General features: G+C 41.5%; 1 protein-coding gene across 1 annotated transcript; it reads right to left on the bottom strand.

Annotated features, from left to right (window-relative positions):
- Positions 1 to 1,401: 1,401 nt before the first annotated feature.
- On the bottom strand, positions 1,402 to 19,168 carry MATN3 (matrilin 3). The gene is made up of 8 exons (XM_072938164.1): positions 18,759 to 19,168; positions 14,092 to 14,658; positions 11,258 to 11,383; positions 10,353 to 10,478; positions 8,825 to 8,950; positions 6,816 to 6,941; positions 4,025 to 4,133; positions 1,402 to 2,348 (listed from the first exon to the last, which is right to left on the bottom strand). Exons 1-8 carry the CDS (start codon positions 18,967 to 18,969, stop codon positions 2,291 to 2,293), a joined length of 1,449 nt encoding a protein of 482 aa, XP_072794265.1. The 5' UTR covers positions 18,970 to 19,168; the 3' UTR covers positions 1,402 to 2,290.
- Positions 19,169 to 23,401: the final 4,233 nt, after the last annotated feature.

Here is a 23,401-nt window from a genome sequence, read left to right as displayed (position 1 = left end):
GGGGATAAGTGTACTTATTTGTTTCTTTTTAGAGGAGGTACTGGGAATTGAACCCAGAACCTTGTGTATGCTAAGCATGCATTCTACCACTTGAGCTATATCCTCCCCTCTGGTCTTATCTGTTTTTTATCTCTCGTTTTCACTTTTACCATATTCGTAGCTACCACTGTTGTATATAATCTATATAATCTGTACATGCAGCAGTAGCTAATTTCCCCACCTAGAGGCTTTCCCCATCTCAGGCAAATAAGGTTAAAATCCTTTGACCTGAGACTATTGCCTCACCCAGAATACTCAAAAGTTGACAATGGCCCTAGTTCCTTTCCTATCAAATATAAACCCCAGCTAAAAGCAGATCTTCCTTCAATCTTAGAATGTCTTCATGTTGGTGCCCCCACTCTAAACAAGCCAGTATTGCTTTTTTCATCCCACCATGCCTGTCTGCTTCCAAAGCCATTTTATATATGCTCTGATGTTCCTACCTTCTTGGTCATTTGTGCCTAGCCAAACACACAAATCAGGTCTCCCTGAGTAATTCTTTCCAAACTTAACCCCCATCCCATTCAGATAATTTATTTATTTGTTTTCAAATGTGTGAGTATCTTTTTTCAGCACCAAACGGTACATTCCTAAGATGTGTTGACACCTGCTCATGGACTCCCTATACTGGACCAAAGAGAAAAAGCAGTTATTATCCAAGCCAGGGGATTCCAATCAACTGGTCAAAGTTTAAGACATGATTAGTTGAAACTACTGATGGTTGCATTCTTGAAAATTCATCTCTCTTTAATTCCTTTCCCTAGTTCTTGCACATTCACTATCATTTATCCCTCCTATAGCACCATTTTTTTGGTGAGATATTAATATAACTGTGCTCAAACAAGTTTGGAAAATAATACTTGCTCTGTGTTAGGTCCTTTCAAAAGTGTTCAGAAATAACAACATATGTTTCATATAATATATACTGCCATAATGTGTTCATTTTTCATTTCTTTACAGTTTATATTTAGATATTTTTACTGTTCCTGGGTTTACATTTGTAGGTTACATTTGCTTTTCAGGTGCCTATATTAATGTATCCTCATCGTTTTATCTAAATTTAAGTAATTTTATTGTATTCCCTCTCCCACAAGATTCTTGATTCAAGCCTTTCTATTTAACATGAATTTACATTTGTAATCTTAAGAGCATGAAATTAAATTGTAGAAAGAGCCACAACATTGTGTCCTGTGACAAGGAACTGTTTCATATTTGAAACAGTTGTTAGTTCAGCTTAATTTAAGGAAATGTGTTAATAGACAAAGTTGATAATGTCACCCAAAAAAAGCATGACAATAATATATAAAGATAATGATGTTTTTATTATACTAAAGACAACATAAATCAAAAAAGAATGAGTAGTATACAATTTAAAGAATTGTTTTCTTCTAAAAGTTGTAAGCTTTAAAGCTGAAAAAATTATATGTATCAAATATATAAGTGAAAAAAGTTAGGCTTATCATTAACATTTTAAAAACATTAGGTTTTGTTATTTGTTATAGTAATATTTATAAATACATAATGTTATTGATTGGATCCTAAAGTAAAACGATAAAGTAAATTTAGGATTTTTTTGTCCTTGGTAAAAAGTTATAATACTCTTAATTCACAACTGAAGTCTTTAGCTGTGTGTTTCTTTCTCACATCACAATGAATTAAAAATGGCATATAACAGTTCATTTGATGTGTGTTAACTATATTTAGATATGTGTATTATAATCCCCTGATCACAGTTTCAGCAGTAGTTTAGCAAAAATGATCAAAAACCAAAAGTGTTGAAGATATAGTTCTAAATTATATTCATCTCAATTTAATGATATGAATTTTTTATGTGTAAATACTTTGTACAATTTACACTCTCAATAATAAGACTGGTTTATACTATAAATACTGTCAAGAAAAAAAATAGATCAAAAGTTCCCATTGTATGTATGGTTATCTTACTAATACAAACATTTAAAAATTAAATGGCTCAATTAGTAGAGAAAGAAAGAAACATGAAACTTTACATTCTATTTACTACCAACTATTTCACAGTCATAGCTTAGAGACACTAAAGTTTGCTCTTAATAAGGATATGGACATTTATTTCCTTAGAAAAATGAAACTGACTTTCCAGAAGGTCCTCACACTACTTATCCAGTAACATTAAAGCATTTGTAATGGCAAATTATTAGCAGGAACATTGAAGTGTGCCAAATTATTAAATACACCAAGCGCTCCATGTTTCCAGGTGACAAAATTGAGCTAGTTAACGATGTATTTGTCCATATTCATTTGCTTGCAACTTCTCCAAAATGTCATCGAGTGGCAAGTTGTTAAGGCTAACACCACATATTTTTAGACTTTAGAAAATGCAACCACACTTTCAGACACTTCAATACAAGAAAAAACATTTAAGTTCTATTTTCAACAAAAAGAGTAAAATTGTTTTCTCATCAAAAATTTAATTTAATCTAAATCAAACATTTAATCTAATTTAATCTAAAACTCAGATATTCTGTTCTATAGAGAGCATGATATAAAGCAGTGGTCTTCAAACATTTTTGCTCAGATATCCCCTAAGGTAATTTTGACAAATGATATCTTATATTTAAATTATATGGATATATACATATTTAAATTATATGCATGTTTACATGAAAATTTTCTTAAGTTTAGTTACAAAATATGCAATTTCTGCTATATTATAAATAGTGACTTTAAAATAAAATGTAAATTTGTCTTTCAAATGTATCCCATGTAATATTAATACCATACTGAATTAATACTACTATCATTCTAAAATAAAATATTTCCTTGAAATTGTATTTCCTTTCTACTTTCTCTACAGAATTTTATTCTACTTTGAATCTTGGAAATCTGTTCTTGACCACTCTATTATACTTCGTTGATGTGAACTTTATACAGACAACAAGCAAATACACAGTTCTATTGAAATTACCTTTAAATTAATTTTCTTTGACCATCGGCTCTAAATTTTTTAAATTATCTCAGTTGAGTTATCATTACAACTATTATGGGCATGCAGTTGATCTAAACAATAAACAAATTACAAATTCTGACATAAAATCATTTAAAACAAAAGGTAAGTTTTAATTAAGAAATGTATCTCTTATTGGAATGCATTGGGGGACGTGTCTATAAGGGCTTCATTAAAAATCTGTTGGGTTTACCCTTTATTTGGTTCTCTGGAGAGTTTACTTTTCCAAGAAATTCACCTTAGTAAAGGGCAGGCTGAGTAAGAGGTATGCCTTTTTTGTATAAAGTTAGGAGAATGACCCCAAGTCACATTTTAGGCAGATCAATGTAAGGAAGAGAAGGATTTGGAAACTGATTCCTTTAACATTTTCTGTGCAACCCCCCAGCCCCGCCAATACCCCTTGAAAGTCTCTGCAGACTCCTAGGTTGGCCCCATCTCAGTCTAAGTACCACTCCTCTGGGATCACTAGTATGGTGTTGTCAGTTCACTTGAGCTGTGCTAAGAAAAAGTACTTTTTCCTGAGTGACTTCTTTGGCTAAACAGCTGATTTGGAAGGTTGCTGAGGTGCTACTATGTTCCATTTTGAAGTCTGCGTTTTCACCACTGGGCTGGACAGAGAGAGTGCACAGCTCTGTGTCATCTGCGCCGTCACACCCTGTTAATCAGCTGACCTGTTCTGAATACGAAAGCCACAGTAAGGAATCAGCAGAATAGCACCATCTGTTACACAGAGCTCAGTGAGGAGCTTCTAGTCTGTGGAAAAGCACTAGGAAAAGAAGTAATTACACAGCTTTTACACATAAGTAAAGATGGGCGTAACGTCTATTAAAACATTTGAAAAGAATTCTAAATTTAAAAAATTAAAGCTATGTACTACTATTGCTCATCTTAAAACTTAACGAATTTTTTCCTTATCCTGTGGAATGTCCTAAAATGTCGGCCCAATTTTAGTACCTCGGCTTGCTTCAAGCAGAAGCAGAAAAGCTTCCAGAAAGGATATGTTTGGTGTTCAGCCTCTGCAGATACGAGCTGACCTTATCCTGGAATGCCAGTGTGGCTTCACACGCACAAGCATCTTCTGTGGAGATGAGTCTTCGTGCTTCTTCAATGGCTGACGAGAAGGACAGTACACAGTGTTACAGCTAATTAGAAATCATAGCAAATCAGGAAATCTATGATTCAGCACTTCCATTTTTAAGACTTACCTAAATGCATTTCTCTAGAAGATAAAAGGATATAAGAGCACAAAGAAAGAGGAGAAAATACTGTGGAATTTGAGTATCACAGAAGAAATTGAGTTAGGAGATACTGAGGAAAAGTTTACAACTGTCAAAGCTGGGGGATGGTAACATGAGAGTTCATTATATTGTTCTCTATACTTTTGTGATTGTCTAAAATTTTCCATGATATAAAGTAAGTGTTTAAGAAGATGATGTAATGCGGGGGGAGGGTATAGCCCAAGTGGTAGAGCTCATAGCTCAAGTGGTAGAGCACATGCTTAGCATGCACAAGGTCCTGGGTTCAATCCCTAGTACCTCCCTCTGATCATAACTAAACCTAATTATCTCCCCAAATAAGTACATTTTTTAATTAAAAAAAAAAGAAGATGCCAAGAATGCAGAGATAAGGCAATCTCCTTGTGATCCTGTGTCCTCAGTAAGAAACAAAAATGAGGAAAACGGTCCTCTATTTGTGTGGTTAGAATATTTTAAGGATTAAAACTAGGTAATTCTCGATTTCCTGTACAGACTTACTCCACTGAATGGTTTGAACTCAGAATTCTAGTTCTTACCCATAAATACTTTGGAACTAAAAATTCAGGTTTCTATTAACATTCAAGCAAAGAACCTGGGAGAAAGATAATTCTAACCCCAATTTCTTTCTGTAATTCAGTGAGGCAGCTATTCCTACTCAGTATCGTAGCCCCTAAAGTTGCCTAACAGAAATAAGAGTAACTTCCCAGGTCTGAAAATGCGTATAATCTTCCAGCTGAGTAGTAGTACCGCCTGAGGACAGGCAGTAGTCCTTTCCGCCTACATTTTCTCCCACGTGCTACAAAGAAGATATCAGGCTGGGGGACCACAAATTCACTTGATTAAATATAACCTATGTAGCTGTCCAAATCCTACTGAAACTTTCAGGGATAGCCAGCTCAAATCCCCATCTCAATTGGTTAATTAGTAAACCCCAAAGTATTTACTGAATATCAAGTACCTGCCCATCATCCCTGTACAAAGTATAAAATTGGTACCTATGACACTTTTCCAGTGTATCTTGCCTGACAAACTATAAGCTCTGTGAGAGAAGGCTCAGTGTAACATCCTCACTAAAACACCCCATGGAAAACTGGGATGTTGCACAATTGACATTTGAGAGATGGATCCATTCACAATAGCATCAAAACGAATAAAATGTTTAGGAATAAATTTAACAAAAGTAGTGTGATACTTGTACACTGTGAACCACAAAATATTAATCTATCTCCAGGTCCTTCCTCGGGACCTATCAGAGTACTTGATATATGACAGTAGTTCTGTGAATACTTGCTGCACAAATAAATAAGTGAATGGCTAAAACAAGTGAGGTCAGAGCCTAAACCACTACAAATCATGCTGGAATCCTCACCTTCCAGGAGAAGAAAAAATACCCAAGACCGATTTTTCTGAAGATTAAACACTTAGGTCGGGCGACAGTACCCAGACGTATTCAAGTTCTAGAAGCAAGCTGCTCCTTCTTATTGTCACCCTCCCCAAGAACTGATCCATACCTGACTTCAAATGAAGAAGTATCTGCTGAGTAACTTAGGTATAATGGTAGACGCTAGGAATACAGAGATATTCTGCCCTTGAGGGCTGGGGCTTACAATCTACAGGAGCATAAAAACACAAGTCCAAAACCCTTGAGTTTTCTTCCCCAAATATGCTTCACTCTCAGTCTTCCCTCAATAAAGATGCCCCATCCCCCCAGCTGCTCAAGTGGAATACGAAAGCCATCCTTACTCCTCCCTCATTCTATCCCCAACATCCAGTTTATCACCGAGCCCTGTTCATCCTCCCTCCAAAACATATCTGGAATCAGTTTACTTCTGTCATCAATGCCACTGTCCTAGCCCAACTGCAATAGCCTCCAAACTGGATTTCCTCTGCTCTCCATCCTCTGCAATCTACTCTTCACACAGCACCTAGAGTGACTTTTAAAAATATAAACAGCATTATGTCACTCCTCTGCTTCAAACTCTCCGTGACTTCCCATTTCTCATAGAATTTCCCTTGCCCCAGAATATCAGCACGATCTGGGCCCTGCCTAATTCTCCAAACTATCTTACTCCACATTCCTCCTGGCTGGTCATGCTTCCATCACACTGGTGGTCTTTCACTTCCTCTCCCCACTAAAGCCACCACACAGGGCCTAGCATTGCTTCCCCTCCTCCTGCCAGCCTCCAGTCTCAACCTACCTGCTGTCAATTCTCAGATTTCAAATGTCACCTCCTCAGAGAGAGCCCCCCAACCTGAAATAGTTTCCTCCAACCCCTATTCTGTTATTTTCCATCATTGCTTATTTAATTTATAAATTTGTATTTTTAAAAAAACAGAGAAATGATGAAGTCAGATCACAGAAGAAAGAATGCCTGGTGGAAAAGTAGAATTATTCCATTCTGAAGATAGCTGGGAACCACTGGAGGATTCTGACCAGGAGCAAGACTCAGAACTGTGCTTCAGAGTTGGAGACAAGAAAGCTTACTCCTAGAAGACTGTCCTAGCTGCGTGAATTAGGCTTAAAGGGACAGTCTTACCTGAACATGTCTTCTTGTCTTCATTCAAGGTGTAGCCATTGTAACAATCGCAGTGGTAAGAGGCGGCCCCGTCGTTCACACAAATGTGCTGGCAACCGTGAGAGCCCAGAGCACACTTGTTACGAACTGATCGGGAGTGGGGCAAGAAATAAAATATTCACAGATTACAATAGGAAACCAAACCCAGACTTCTGGGAGACAAGAACCTTTGGTTTGGTCCCAACAAGTACAGCAAATAACAAGCATGCAAGTCTGCAGCCTCCGGCCCACGATCTGCGGCTCCACGTTTAATTTACAAGCCTTCCCACCGCCCAACAAGGGGAAGGCAGGTCATTGCAGGGAATCTGGCCCATGTCATGCACCCCAGTTTTTTAGAATGGCATTCATTATTACTTTAAAATATGAAAAATACTAACTTGCCCCATCTTGTCTTTTTCTTCTATCTCCTTTTGCTCTCCTGTGCTTTCTACCATGAGACGGTATGGCTTAGTGTTTGAGAGAATGTGTCACCACCAGAGCAAGTACCTGGATTCAAATCCTGGCTCTGCTACTCAGCAATCAAGTGACTACAGGCAAGTTGCTTAATCTGTTTGTACCTCAGTTTCCTTATAAAGTTTCTGTGAGCAGTAAATGTGTGACAGCATCTAAAATGCCTAGAACTGTACATGATACACAGTCGGCACTAACAGCTCCTGTTACCTGGAAGTGTTGCCTGGAGTTGTCTGCATTAACTGAAAATCTTCTTTGATTTCTTTTTTTAATAAAATGTTCCATTTTTATTCCATAATATCTGTTAGTTTACATCCAAATTTGTTTTTGTTTCCTTTTTCCAGGCCTTCTGTTTAAAGGCCTCAGTTTAAAGTACCAAGTGGGAATATTTGTGATGGTTTGAGATGTGTGACCATGAGGCCTCTCCATCCAGGTGATTTAGTCCGCCCCCTGAACAAACCAACACAAGCCACGCCCCTTGCCCTTGCCACTCTCCATCTAGACTTTCCCTACCTTCCAAGGCCCACCTCCAGCCCCACCCGCTCTGTGTCTGGTCCAGACATCCTACCTCTGCCGCCCTTAGTACCACCAGTCCCTGACTACTTAGTCCCTGCTTCCTTAAGGTGCTGGTTCTCTTTGCACCCAGAGGTAGAAGCTTCCACTTTATAGCCCCACAGTGCTTAGCACAGTCCTGGGAATAAATAGCTGCTCAGTACTCTTTTACTGATCTCATTTTTTTTAAAAAAGGAGACTTGGTGATATTCCACTTCTTTTAATCTCTCTTGAAAAGGTCATATAATATATCTCCTCAAGGGAGAAGAAAATATACATAAAACCTAAAAAAATATTGAATATGCTAAAACGAAACACCACTTGGAGAGCTAGGAGCTTCTCTAAGGAGTGTTTTTACATTATAAATGCCACCCTGTTCTGCCAGTGAGCTTAAATCAAACTAATGAGGATTAGCAGTGCTGGCATAGGCTCCCTCACTAAGTCATAAGGCTCAGATTCACCCAAGATTGATCATTGAGAAACTGTCAGGAAAGGACTTGCTTCAAACTTACTGGAAGATCTGTGTGGGTCTAATTCAGTCGTTTACAAAGTCTCCTTTACTGAAACGATCCAGCTTTAAGATTAACGCTACAGAAAAGTTCCAGGCCAAGTTTTAATTGGAAAAAGATCACTTCAGCCTATCACACCAAATAGTTACTGTCCAACTGACTTCCTCTAAAGTTTCCTATTTGCTTTACAGAGCTATAAAATTTTCCTGGATATGGACCCTGCATTCAATTAGCTTTTCTCATATCCCCTACTCCCTATCCATTTCCAAGTAATTTTCTGAAGTAAGCTATGTTTGCAAAACCTAATGAGCTCATTGCCCTCTGAGCACTGTGTCTTGGTCTGTAAACATGGTAGAATGTCTGAGGCCCCGATTCTTTACATTACCTTTAAGAATCTTCTCTTGGTAAATTGCAAGTAGAAAGAGCCACATGTGAAAGAGTTTATTGAATGGACTTTACCTGAACATGTTTTTTTATCTTCATTCAGAGTGTAGCCCTCATAACATTCACAGTGGTAGGATCCAGCTCTGTCATTCACACAAATGTGCTGACAGCCATGTGTACCAAGAGCACACTGATCCTGAGCTGCCAAACGAAAGTCCAGAAGAAAAGAAATTAAACGTGAAAAAGTCTTTGATTACCCATGTAGAGAAATCTTCTTATTTGTAGGTAGAAATGCAGAAGCAGAAACTGATTAGAAACCATTCAAAGCCATCAGTCATATTTGTTCTTACCAAGAAATTAGCTGAGTAAAACAAAATCCTACACACATAATACTTATTCTTCTATCTTCCTCAACTCATGTTCACAATCATTTTTACTCAGTTTTCATAATCTGAGTATCTCAGAAATACTCTGTAAAGCATTCCTTGTAGGTTTGTTGTATTTATGCTGAATCTGAGGGATTCCAACAGTTGTGGGGCTAATTATACTAGATTCAGAAAGACATCGAACTAGAGTTTGAAGAAACCATAGCTCAACCCTCTCTCGTAAAAAATAAGGAAGCTGAGTCCAAAGGAGACCAACTGACTCAGCGCAGCATCAGAACTCAAGACCCAACTTGCCACTCAGTGATCTTTTCTCTGTACTGACATATTTTTAAACTATTTTTTAATCTTTGAACTGTTCATTTTGAAATCACTTCAGGCTCACGAAAAAGTTGCAAAAATAGTACAAAAAGTCCTGCACTTCACCCCATTTCCCCAAATGTTAACATCCTATACAAGCACAGTGTCATTATCAAACCAGAAAATTAGCACTGATACAATGCTATTAAGTAATCTTTAGACCTTATTCAAGTTTTGCCAATGGTTCCACCACTAACGTCCTTTTTCTGGTCCAGGATCCAGTCGAGGATCACAAAGTGCATTAAGTTGTCACATCTCCTTAGTTTCCTCCAATCTGGGACATTTCCTCAGCCTTTCTTTGCCTTTCATGACAGTGGCACTTTCGAAAATTACTGAAAAATTATTTTGTAGAATGTCTCTCAACTTGGGTTCATCTGAGGCTTCCTCATGATTCTGAGTTTTCAGCAAGAATACCACAGATGCGCTGCTGGGCCCTCAGAACATCATGTCAGGGGATCCACAACATCACTATGTGTCATTGCTGGTGACGTTAATTTTCCTCACTTGGCTGTAGTGGTGTCTGCCAGGTTTCTCCACTATGAACTTACTGTTTTTCCCTTTGTAAGTAATAAGTATCTTGTGGAGTGTTATGTGATTTTAATTTACTAAAGTGTCTTTAGCATCTGGAAAGGACTGTTGGGGGCTGGGTACAGAGAAGGAAATGAACAACACACTCACACATGTGGATCATGATACACACATGCTGCTGTTTCTAACGTTTCTAATAAGAGGTGGGAAAAGCCCAAGATGGCGAAAGAGGAAAAGAGACCAAGTTCCCCATCGATGGACCCCCCTCCCTAACACTGGCTAGGGAGGCGGGTAGACAGGGAAGCAATAGTAAAGTCCCCTGCCCCACTTACCAGAACATGTTTTCCTGTCTTCATTTAAGGTATAACCCTCGTAGCACTCACAGTGATAGGAGCCCGCTCTGTCGTTCACACAGATGTGTTCACACCCGTGAGTGTTAAGAGCACACTTATCAATAGCTATCAAAAGATGATCAGGACCAGTGTCAACATATCGGAAACGTGGTAAATAAATGATTATGGGCCATACCACACATACACACACACACACACACACACACACACACACTGCTAATGAAACAAGACAGACCGGCACAAGAAGAAGACTACTGGGCTGGAGGTTAGGAACTGACGACCCCTGGTCTTGGCTCCTTCACTACCAGGCCCCATGACGAGGATTATTCTTTTCCCTTCCTTAGGTCTCAGTTTCACAACCTATAAAATGAGTATGTTGAATTAAATAATCTCTAAGTTTTCTTCCTCTCAAAATCTTTTTTCTAGGATTTTTACAAAATGGACCTAATTCCCATTCTTCACTGACTGTATGTGACGACCCATATGGCCGATGTGTGAGAATCTCCCTAAGTTTTCTTCCATTTCTAGGTTCCACGAGTGTCTACAGTCACAGAGGCCAGAGTAGCTTGTATTTAATTAATTATTTAATGAAATAAATCCAGGAAAAAAATTCAAATCCTCAAAAGGACCAAGAGTTTGGGCCCCTTTCCACACTAGCCCTTTTCCCTACTGGCCCTTCTCTCTAAAACTAGTAATAAGTCCCATCAGAGGCTGTTTTATGTGTTATCTCACTTTTCTTCTCCTGTTCCCTCTCAAGGAAAATCGTTGATAACGGAAAACCAGCCAAAAGGCAGTGAGGAGAAAAGCATAAAGCCAGTCTACAGCCCAGAGAGTGAGTCCCCGCGTCAGTCGCAGTCAGCCGCCATCCCCTAAGCAGGCCTCACCTGAACACGTCTTCTTATCAGCATTCAGCGAATAGCCCTGGCTGCACTCACAGTGGTGCTTGCCTTCCCCGTCACTGACACACACGTGCTGGCACTGGTGTGTGCCAAGCATGCACGGGTCCAGAGCTGTGCAAAGAAATTTATAGCAGTCAACGTCGACACGTAAGAAGCATTTTAGATACTTTCTCTCCCATGTCAAAAACACATTGCTCTCTGGGTTCCTCTCCAATGCTATCTTTAGTTCACTATAAAAACTGGCTCTTTTCCTCTGTCCCTGGCCAATTACAAATACCACTCTTAGTAATGTTTAAATTAGTAACTAGTAATGTTACTAATTTAAAATCATAGATCTTGCGGTTGACTTCTCAAAGGAGAAAGAGAATTTTGAATTTGGAGCCCTAGCCAAACATTGACAAAAGGCAGGCAATTTGATATTTTATTCAGCATATCCACCTGACCAGAAAAAAAGACTTTTGCTTCCCAACAAGAAACAGGGAGAACAATAAAGTACTTCCTGAAGTTCTACGAGCTAGTGGTCCCACTGCAGCCAGAACCCAGTTTGCAAGAGTTCTATAGTTTGTGTCTAAACAGAATTCACACTCAGACATTCCTCTCGGCCTGGAACCACTCACTCTTGGGCAGCAATACGTGTTTGAACATGCAAATGGTGGAGGGCAATGCAGGTAACTGTCTTCTGAATATGCAACATGGGTTCCTAAACTCAAATGTATTTGCATGCAACCCTAGGGGCTCTCCTATCTGCCAGGAGAATAAACTCACATGCTATACACAAACCAGTAAAAAGAAAAGGAAAAACACAATAAATAAGATGATGTTAGCTAAACTGCATCTCCATCTTTTTGCTCCTGGAGTCATTTCTATCTCTTTGGATTTTTCTTTTTTCCTAGTGACATGTTTTGATAGAAGAATCAATGAATGGAGTCATTTCTGAGAAACCAAGGAGGCCTGTTGGAGGAGGCCAGCACCCCTGTGGCAGGTTACCTAGCCTCCACTTTTTGGCAACAGGACAAGGCTAATATTTTCCCAAGAAGGGCCTTTTCATGGAATAATCTTTCCAGCCCGTTGACTACAACAAGCTACCCCTCAGTCTTTTTTCCATAGAGAGGACATATTTCCCCAGAACAAGCAGGCCTTTTGTACCAGAATGAAAAGATGGCCACTCACCACTTGTTACTGTATGTCCTTCAACCCCCAACCCCAGGTGCTAGCTTTGAGACCCAGTCTTGCCACAGACTAGTATCTTTATGGAAAAGCTCTCACCCACAAGCACGAGGGGTTTTCCTGGGAGAAAGAAAGCCATTTTCTTTTGGGAAACCAATGAATGCCGAGTAGATGCCACCAAAGCCAAGGACAGCTTGTGAAGGCCCAGTGTCCTGGGGCAGGAAAGACAAGGGGGCCCCGGCCAGGTCTGGCTTAGGTCCTGACCGAGACTTCATCTCCCATTTCCTGACAAATTTTTGACTGCTGAGTTTCACCTTCATTTATATAAAAAGTCTCCTTGAAATTTACAATTGTAGTTACTGATTCACTTGTTTGTCTCATCCCCATCCTCAGACTGTTGCTGGATAGTAGAGAGGGACTACCTTTCTCTTTGTATCATCAGTGATCAATAAATGCATGTTGAAAATACCAAATGTGGAATAGATTATATAGCCAAAGGTATCTACATTTTAAAATTCACCTGAACAGGGCAGGGCCGGGGTATAGCTCAAGTGGTAAAGTGCATGCTTAGTATGCAGGAGGTCCTGGGTTCAATCCCCAGTACCTTCTCTAAAAATAAATAAACTAAATATATCCCTCCTCTAAAAAAAAAATAATAACACTGCTAAAATTCACCTGAACTAGAAATCTGTCCACACCTGCCTGGATAATTCCATAGGGGGCTTTGAAAGATTATCTCCAAATGATAAAAAAAAAAAAAGCATGAATACAGAGAAAAATAGAAATTTTAAGATGAAAACAAAAATAAAATTAAAATTAAAATTAAAATTAAAAATTTCAGTCCCACAAATTCACAATTCTGATCAGTGACTAAAAGTAAACATCAGCTTTGAATGGATTCATATTCATGGATTTGGCTGATTCATGCTAAAAATTCTAATTAAATCAGCATGTTCATATTTAAACTCCATCCTAAAGGAAGAAAGGGAGACAGTAACAGAACGATCAAAAAACAAAAAAAACAAAAACAAAATATACCCTGCTTCTTGCTAGCTCACAAGTGAGATAAATCCCAGTCTCCCTGGTCCCTAATCCTGCCCATCCACAAGGAATAATCTGAGAAAGAGCCAATATGAACACTAGAGTGTTCCCTAGTGTGCACTCCGACAGTTACTCTGGAATATAAGCCAGCTGATTCTTCTGTGGACAGACACACTTCCCCGTCTTCTGCAGGAAAACAAACAGGGTTCTGTTAAACCTAGAGATGGTAAAACTAAAGAAAATATCTGGAAAAACTGTGGTGGGCAGAAGGGAGAAAAGAGATGTCTTGAGTTTTTTATTTTTATTTTTTTTCTGACCCTGTCAGGGAACAGCAGGATCATTTATCCTGGATATTTCCAGAACTTCACATTTCTAATGCAAACATGAAGATTTTATGAGCAAACCAAGTTATATATATAAGGCAGCTCTATATTCCTAAACCAACAAAGTGTGTTTAAGTTCGTTAAAAAAGAAAGCACAAAAAAGCATTATTTATAAAAGTTTTCCTTAAAATTTCCACCAAAAGAAAGAAAAAAAAGAATAAATCTCTTTTTCTTCGAATACACGATGTCTGACTATAAGATCCTTTCTAGTTGGAAGCAAAGACTTACCACAGAAAGTTTTCTGGAATCTAGAGGAAAGTTTCTCAATGACCCCATAGGTCTCCACGTAGAAAACGTGCTCGTCCAGGGGTTCACTGGCCATCAGCTTGAGGGACTCCATGTCTGCCCGGTCCACACCCACAGCGTAGAGCTCAATACCCATCGCCCGGGCCCGAGCCGCCACCTCGTTCACCTGGTCCTGGGGCCGCCCATCTGTCACAATGATGGCCACCTTAGGGATGTTGGAAGTGGGCCCCCGAGCTCCTGCCTCCACTGTAAAGGCTTCGTCCATCGCTGTCTGGATGGCCAGGCCAGACATGGTGCCTGTAGACAAGGGTGTGATCCGCGCCACAGCCCGTTTCAGGGACTGCTTATCTGAGTGGGTACCGAGATGAAACTCAATCTTCACGGTGCTAGCATAGTTCACCACTGCCACCCGCGTGTCCGCAGCCCCAATGTCCAGAGTGTCGATTATCCGCGAGACAAATGTTTTCACTTTGGTGAACTCCAGGGGCCGTACACTACGGGAGCTATCAATGATAAACACCAAGTCCAAGGGCCTGCTCTTGCAAATACCTGCAAATAAGGGTGTGGGAACAGAAATAACCAAGCCATGATCAGACCACAGTCAGAAACCCGGCAGTTCTCCCACCTGGAGAGCTCTGGGATTGGAGACCAGGCAACACAGCATCCTCTGACCCCATATTACCCCTGTCTGCTAACTTGCCCAAGACCACCCTCCATTTGGATGTTGAAAGCACTGAGGCTTTCAGAACTCACTAGTGAGAGTTCACATAAAAAGGTGTGACTTTCCCTAAATATCTCTTCTATAGACTGGCTGAGTCCTGAAATTTCACTTGGAGTCTCATCCCTCTGCGTAAAGTTTTGCTCAAAGTTTCCTCTTGACTCTCAGGAATAAATGGATTCCAGACCTTTCTTGGGCACTTTGTGCACCTGAGTCAACGGGACAGTGTCCCTGAACCGTGTGACAGGTGAACTCAGGGCAGCCTCATGGCTCACTCCCCTGCCCAGGCCTCACAGACCCCTCAAGCAACAGCAGTTTGAGTTGAGGCACACGTGTTCTCCTGGTGGCTTCATTTTTTTACTCCACTCCCAAGGTGGTGAAGACTACTCCAGAGTGGCCCTAAATTCTCCCTCCAACTGGTCATTCACTCCTGTTTAGTAAACTTTGGGGCCCAGCTAGCCCTGAGCTATAGCTTGAAAGTGGAAAGAAACAGATTAAGTGGAACTTAATCTGGTCCATGTGTATTGCATTTGCATCTTTGTGAGCATGTCTTGTTTTAAGAAGCAGAGATTTTGACTTGGTCTCTATCCTACTGCCCCCACCAAACTCTCTTAGTGACCGCTTTCATTTTTCATTTACCAAATTTTTTTTCTTGAAAGCTTACCAGGTATTAAGCCAAAGGGCTACTAAAGCAAGTCAGCCACATTCTCTGCCCTCAAGGAACTTGTATCTTTCCCACACAAAAGGACCTGGCACGTTGTAGCTACATAGTACATTTCGGTTTTCATCTCACCTTATTCATTCCCCCCTGACAATCTCATTCTACTCTCCTCTCCCTCCTAGCCACCAAAATCAAGTCCAAAAGTCTGGCCAGACTGAGAGAAGCCTTTTTCAGGTCATTCCTCCTTCTGTTTCAGCACATACCCACACACACACGCACACACACATCATATACACCAAGCCCTAAATGGAAACGAGATACCTGAGCATGACGTGTCATTAGGGTCTTTTCTTTCCTAATAGGGGGCTGAAAATTGATGCTACTCTAAGAAGGCAATTTACTTCGTGTGTAGGGGGAAAAGAAATAGGTATTTATTTGTTCAAAATAAATTCCTAGGCTAAGCAGTTGATGACAGAAAAAGCCCTATCTGGAACAGGAATCTATGCATCTACATAGATTTCTTTTAAAAACTGAAAACTATCCTCTTGGTTTTATCCTGATTCCTAGATGTATTAATTAGAAAAATAAATAATATTCTACTTTCAATAACATTTTGATGATCACAGGATTCCAACACCACAACCCTATGATGTCAGAGATGCAGAGGTTGTTCTTATACCCATTTTACAGGTGAGAAACCTGAGTCTCAAGGAGGTATAAGAGCTTGAAAGCTGTAGAACATGGATTGGACTCCAAGTTTCCTAACTCCTATCCCAAAGGGACTTTTCACTGCATGGTTGCCTCTCTCTGAGGCAACATTTTCCACCACAGAAATCAACATTATCCCATGTACCTAGTCAACATCCTGCATGTTGACTTTGAGCCACCAGCCTGAAATATGCTGTATGTCATGTATTTAGCTAAGTCAAAAAGAATTAATTCTTTCTTTTTTATTTTTTTAACAACTCCAGAATTTCACTTCATCCCTGATTGCTATGCATCAAGAGCAAAGAAGAAGAAAATCTTTCCAGAGGATGGATCTGGATGTTTTTGCATAACTGGAGTAAAATGAAAACTATGTATCTAACACTGCTGTCACTAACACCCAGCTGATGCCCTTACTAAAATCTAGGTTATGTTCTTATAAGTAAACATGTAGGATTCCTTCCTTCTCCACTTGGTTTTTCACATGGAATCATCTATGGGAGGTTACAGAGGGTGAGGTGGGCAGAATAATCCCCCCCACCTCATGAATATGTCCATATCCTAATCCCCAGAACCTGTAAATATGTTAATTTATATAGTAAAGGGGATGTTGCAGGTGTGATTAAAGACTTGCGATGAGGAGGCTATTCTGGATTATTCTGGTGGGTCCAGTGTAACTATAGAAGCCCATAAAAGCGGCAGAGAGAGGCAGAAGAGGAAATCCGAGAGATGGCACGTGAGAAGGACTCACCCTGCCTTTGGTGGCTTTGAAAACGGAGGGGAAAAGCCATGAGCCAAGGAATGAGAGCAGCCTCTGCAAACTGTAAAAGGCAAAGAAACGGATTCTCCCCTAAGATCTTTCCAAAAGGAACGCAGCCCTGCTGACACCTTAATTTTAGTCCAGTGAGACTAGTGTCAGAGTTCTGATCTACAGAATTCCTAGATAATAAATGTGTGTTGTATTAAGCCATTAAGTTTGTGGTAATTTATTACCGCAGGAATAGAAAATACAGGGGGCCTGACTCGGATGGCAGGACATTCTTTGAGTATCTGCTTACTTCCTGATTTGGACCCTCTCCTCACTGTTTTTGAATCTCATTCCTCTTTATTAGTTAACAGCACTTTGATTCTCAGAAACCAAGAAAATGGAGAATCTGAATTTCCTAACATGTTCCCTTATTCACAATAATTGTCAATTTCTGATAATTCCACTAGAAATAAAAGCCCATAACAAAGCTTAGCAATTTCTGGATGTAAAAAGGAGGGAATTTGGAAAAGAGTGGAATGTGGTGTTTGTTAAAGAATTATCATTCAATATTGAGTTGGATCCCAGGTATTGAAGGACAAGTGCTGCTTAGGGGAAATATGACCACCCAATGCAGAATCCTTCCTCTCTCTCCCAGTTCCATCCCCAAGGGAAGTGGATCAGGACCAGAGGTAATATTTACTTCTGGGAGATAGGTTTCTCCCCTACCCCCATTCCTGCCTGGCCTGGAGCAACCAACTAGCTACCAGCTGAATTTAACCATTGTAAACCCTGGCACAGCCTGTCTCAATGACAATGCTCTCACCATTTCAAATCCAGCCCAGTGGAGCTGGTGCAGGGAAGAATCCCTTGTGCTTTCCATCAACATTATCCAGAAAGGTGCAGGAGGGGTAAACAACACAAATCAGGCTGAGGCAGATGAAACTGGCCAGATGAGACTGAACATCCAGAAAATGGTTTGGTGCAGCCTCTCTTTAACAAGTCTGAAGCTGGACTTTTTGGTAACGAAGATAAACTCTCATATAAACCATATTAAGAGCTTGGTAGCTTGGAGCAGTAGAAAGACCCATGCTTGGAATACCTGAGCTCTGTGTTTTACCCCAGGCTCTGAGACTGATTTGCTGAGTCCCCTTGGTTTGACAATCCTCAGTTTCCCTACATGTACTGTTAGGGATTCGGTCAGATGATCTTCCAGCTCTGCTGCTCTAGGAGCTTTGCTCTGCCACAGGAACCAACTACTGATCCAAAAGAGAAATGAAATTGTTCGCCAAAGACCCAAAGTGTCTCGAGTGTTTGAGAATGTAAGAGAGTACAGGTTGGGGCTGGGACCCAGTCAATCAGAGAACTAAAAGCAGAATCTCAGGAAGGGTTTATTGAACTGAACCAAAGGTGGGAATGGGCAGAGAGCTGGGAGGTACCCTGTGTTCCCAGTTACCCCATCCTCCCTGCCCAAATCTCAGGGGGCAGTTGCTAGAGCTTCTGGAATTCAAAGTCTAGCCCTGGCTATGAGTGCCCTTGGGCATCTCCCTTCCCTTCTCTGGACCTGTTTTCCAGAGTTCGTTGGGAAGGAGATCATTCTCCTGCACCGTGGTCTGGCGCAGACTGGGATGGAAAAAAACACCTGTCGGATGACGGAGGCTTTTCCTCCTCATTCGACGCTGGATTCGCCTGCCCACCCATCCACCCTGCTGGCACCGGCCCTGGATCTCCCTCCCGCCCTCCTGCCAGGGCTCCCTCCCTGGGGCCCTCTGGGCGTCCCTCTCGGCCTGGCCCCTCTCCCGCCCTCGCCCAGGCCATACCTGCGCCGCGGGCCCCGCCAGGCTGGCCGACCCCCGCATACGGCGCGCCGGTGGGGGCAGCCAGAGCGGGACGGCGTCCAGGGCTGCCCCCTGGGCCGCGAGTCCCCAACCTCCGGAAGCCCGGTCGGGCCTGGGGGCCGGGGGCGGCGGGGGGCGGCAGCAGCAGCAGAGGCCAGAGCAGCAGGAGCAGTCCCGGGAGGTGGCGCGGCATGACTGGCTCGGTGCTTTTGCCCGTGTCTGTCGGCGGGTCGTGGCTCACTCTCTGGCTGGGTCAGTCGCAGGCGGGTGCCCGGCGCGAGGGCGGCTGATTTAAAGGTCCCGCGGCCCTGAGCCCCTCCCCGTGGCCTTGGGCCACGCCCCTCGGGCGTACGCCCCGCCCCGCGAACCCGCCCAGGGGCAGCGGGCAACCTGGTCCGCGCATTCCCGCCGCGGCGGACGCGGAATGTCTGGGACAAGCTGGCCAGCGGCGCGGTATCTGACCCCGGCCCGCTGCCCCGCCCGTCCCTGTCTGGGTGGGCTCGGCCCGGTGCCTTCTGGCCCGGCTCTGTCTCTCTAGAAACTTCTGCCTCGCCTGTACACCCGGGGACTGCCCGACCCTCCACTCACCCTCCTGACCTCCAGGCGCCTCTGGCCGGCGTCCCAGGCTCCCAGTTTAGGAGGCTGGGACTCTGCCGTCCAGCTCCATCCAGGTTTACCTGCCTCAAGGATTAACTCTGATCCCCACACTACATTCCTTTCCCCAGCCAAGTAACCCAAGTTAAAAAAAAAGAAAGAAAGAAAAGAAAAGCCTCACAGACTCTAGCAGCATGACTAGAAATGCTTTCATCCCAGCTTCAAACATCCGTAAACATTTGAACTTATATTACCGGGAATAGAAAGTCAAACATACATTCCCCAGAGAGCCCCCGTTAGCTGGAAGGACAGCCTGTACGGACAGGCTTCAAAGGCTCTCCCTTTTTCCCACTTCCTCTCCAGAAGAGGGATTGTGGCAGCACAGGGCTGGAGGCCAACCAGGGGACCCTCCAGGAACTCAGTCTACCGGGAGAGAAAGAAGCATCAATAGTGTACTTGTCTAAGGGACCATGCTGAATTCAAGGAGAAACTGGCTTTGCCTGAGAAAACCAGGAAGCCTTCTAAAAGAGGGGTCACCTCTGAGCTGGATGGTAAAATATGACAACAAACACGAGCTCCAACAGATCCTGTCTGGTCTTCTTGCTTTCAGACGATTGACTTTTGAAATCTACACTCCATACAGTAACCTTAAAATCACTTCTCTTATTAAACCTTGCAACTTCACTTCCAGTAAAATCCGAACTCCTTTTCATGGCCACCTGGTCTACCTCACTGACCACACCTGGAACTTACTCTGCCCTCCATACATCAACCACACTAGCCTTCCTCGGTCCTGCAGGACAAGGTTGTTCCCACCTTGTGGCCTTGGCACCTGGTCGTCCCACCTCCCATCCTTCATCTTCTCTCCCCACCCCACTACACCCACTCCACTCTCATCACCGCAGAGCAGTGGTTCTCAAACAATTTCTCATCCCATTAAACCTCACAGAATCGATACAACTCCATCAGTGTTAGCAAAGTGAGAGTCGTAAGGAGGGGAAATGTCTCTCAACTCCCAGTGAGAATTCACCTATTTCAGAGGATCTTAGAAGCTAGAATGTTATAATGGGAAAGGGACACTAAGAAGACTGAAAGAAGCAACACCAAGGTAAGAAGTTCTTGTCCAACACAATGTCTGCCAGCTCTCATGGACATATGTCATTTGTTCATCGTCATGCTCTTTGGATGATCCTCAAAGCCTTTGAACACCCTTACTCAATTTTCAAATTCCAACTTTATGAGTCAGCACCTCCCTGAGTAGAAGCCAGCAACTTGATTCCCAGCATCTCTTGCAGCTAGCATATATGCAAATGACCCAGACTTCATTGATAAGATGAATTCGCCTTTTTGTTTCAGCATCTAGTGGTGAGAAGCAAGCACTTTGTTGTCTTCATTCTGACGAGGATGGGAAGACAGCTAGCTTTCAAAGCAGCTATGGAGAGGGAAGAGCTGGATACAGTGCCCAGGGAAAGCAGGGTGAGCTAGGCTGTCTGTGCCCATCAGTAGTGGCTCTAGGTGTCCCCTAGAGCTGACCTGCAATGTAACTGGGAGTGTTTCACGACTGTGTGGCTTCCAGCCTTGATTATCACCCTCTTTCAGGAATTATGTAAGTCACTTGATATCCAGGGCTGCATATAGTGCACTATTCATACGCATAGTCACCACATATTTATTATAACAGATGGCATTCCTTTTCAATAAGTGGCCGTGAGGTATCTTGAGGAATGGATGGCTTTTCATATGCATTTTGGACTAGTAATGGGACTGATAATACCCTTCATATATCCTTTTTCTGCTTCTTCTAGCTGGAGTGAGTTCTGTTTGCGACTGTTAACTTTATCTTATAATTTTTACCTTTAAGTACCACGAGGGAGCATTATTTTATCAAAGAGCTCAAAATAAATCAAGAATCTCTTAGCTCCTTGGTGAATGACAGGACACATTAGTTGCCAGTAACTTAGATGATTTCAGATGCACATCTAGGCATGTTATACCATCTTGGATGAAATGAAAATTGTCTGATAAATTGGTGTCTCCAGAATTCTTTCCATGAGTTCACAGTCTTACATCTGTGGTCCAGTAATTCTAAAAACAAATACAAAGGCAGCTCTTCTGGCAAAGAGATCCAGGTGGCCTCAGGGGCTTCTGGTATGTCACTAACTTACTGGCTACTGGCCTAGGTTGAGCCATGTTCAGGAAAAGACTAGAATAACTTTTAGATAACTTAAATATTTAGGTAGTGAGGAGTCCATACAAATTTCTTCAACTATTAAGGACAAAAAATGAGGGGGAAGGGTATAGCTCAAGTGGTAGAGCGCATATATGAGGTCCTGGGTTCAATCCCCAATACCTCTTCTGAAAATAAGTAAGTAAATAATTACCCCTCCCCCCAAAAAAAAACTTTAAAAAAAGAAAAAAAGTAACAAAGATTTATGTATACTTTGCATTGCTTTTAATTTTTTAATTATTTTTCGTATAGGTAATGCATATACTTGGTGCAAACAGTGAAAAACAAAAACAAAACAAAAACAAAAACAAAAAAACTATCAAATGCTGAGATTACTTTCAGCTTTGCATTGCTACTGAGTTAGAAAGGAGTGAACATGTCGGGTTATTTTTTCTCATATAATTAGGATTCCAGCAATAGTGTAAGTCTTGGGAGCTACTCAAGGAGCCGGCCTTCTCCTTCCACCCTTGGTATGTGAATTTTGTCCCCGAGGCTGCTTGACCTCCAAGTATTATGTCAGCGTTCAAGGCCAAAGGAAGAAGGAAGACACAAGGGCAAAGGCAAAATGTAGAGATTTTCTTCCTGCATCTCATTGGCTAGAAATACATCATACAGCCCCGCCTGGTGGCAGGGAGTCTTTGAAGGTAAGTTTTCAGCTTCTTAGGTCTACAGAGAGGAAGGCAAAGGAAAAACTGGATTGGAATGTGTGTTAAGAGCTAACCTATGGTATCTGCCACAGATACTCAGTGAAAATGAACTATCTCTATCCCCCTGACCCCCACTGTGGTGGCCCCACTGTTACCAATATCTTGAATATCCACATACTTGTATGTATAAGTATTTTAAAATACTAACATATACGTACTATCTGAATGTTGTATTGGAAGAGATATATGTTTCTAACTTTAGACCCAGAGGCTGAGAGTTCAAAAGAGCTACTTCTGAACCAGGTGAAAATGTCTTAGATTCTGTGGATGCATTGGAAAAAATATTGCCCAAAAAATGTCCCAAAGCTTCTTAAATCTGGTAAAGAATAGGCAAGACCAAGTCCTTGGACAACAAATATAATCTTTTTTTTCTTCCCCCAAAACACCTCCAGCCCAAAATGGAAGTGTTTCTGTAGAGTATAGGATAGTACAGTAAAAGCTGTATAGTTTCTCCGCTACTAAAATCCACCTGAATAACAGGTGCAAAATGTGCAGAAATGAACGTGTGCAAAGACTTAGAGATGTGTTGCTGCCTTTGTTTTTTAATTGCCAGAGGGGTTAAGATGGTACTAATGAAGTGGTCATGATTTTATTAAATCTTTGAGAATAAACAGAAATTGTGGTAATTAAGTCTAAACTTCATGTTCTAATGTCTGTATAATTTTTTATGTCTGTGTAATTTTGGATACCAGTTTCCTAACTACATGAGAGTTGTTTGGGAATAGGACGAGGCTGCAGGCAATGTTGGCTGCTCTGGAAAAGAGGACTGTTTTTGAAACATAGGCTGCATGTTTGTATCATTGCCAGTAATTCTGCAGAGCTCTGTAAATGACCTACTGCTATTAATTAACGTTGAGAACTCAAGATCTATTTCTATTGAAAACAATAGAATAAATATTTGAAAAGAGCAATTCACAGCAATTTTGCTTCCTTTAGTAAAAATTGGCATTAATTTTTATTGTTTCACGGTACATATATAAGCATGAATATTAAATTTCACTACTTAATAAAAAAAAAGTCAACCAATTCATTAGCCATCAATGTAATGTCTTCCTTCTTCAGAGCACTCTTCCCTGAAGCCATATCTTAGTTTTTTC

This window comes from Vicugna pacos, chromosome 15 (genome assembly GCF_048564905.1).
Source record: "Vicugna pacos chromosome 15, VicPac4, whole genome shotgun sequence".
In the NCBI taxonomy this organism is placed as follows: domain Eukaryota; kingdom Metazoa; phylum Chordata; class Mammalia; order Artiodactyla; family Camelidae; genus Vicugna; species Vicugna pacos.
This window is presented reverse-complemented; position numbering and strand designations above follow the sequence as displayed.

What these genes read in the sequence shown, in the direction of transcription:
- MATN3 (XM_072938164.1), bottom strand. Translation starts at nt 18,969, where the DNA reads ATGCCGCGCCACCTCCCGGGACTGCTCCTGCTGCTCTGGCCTCTGCTG. An exon ending in TGGCGGGGCCCGCGGCGCAG is followed by an intron (nt 14,659 to 18,758) that starts GTATGGCCTGGG and finishes CCTTATTTGCAG; the next exon opens with GTATTTGCAAGAGCAGGCCC. An exon ending in AGATAAAAAAACATGTTCAG is followed by an intron (nt 6,942 to 8,824) that starts GTAAAGTCCATT and finishes ACTCCCGATCAG; the next exon opens with TTCGTAACAAGTGTGCTCTG.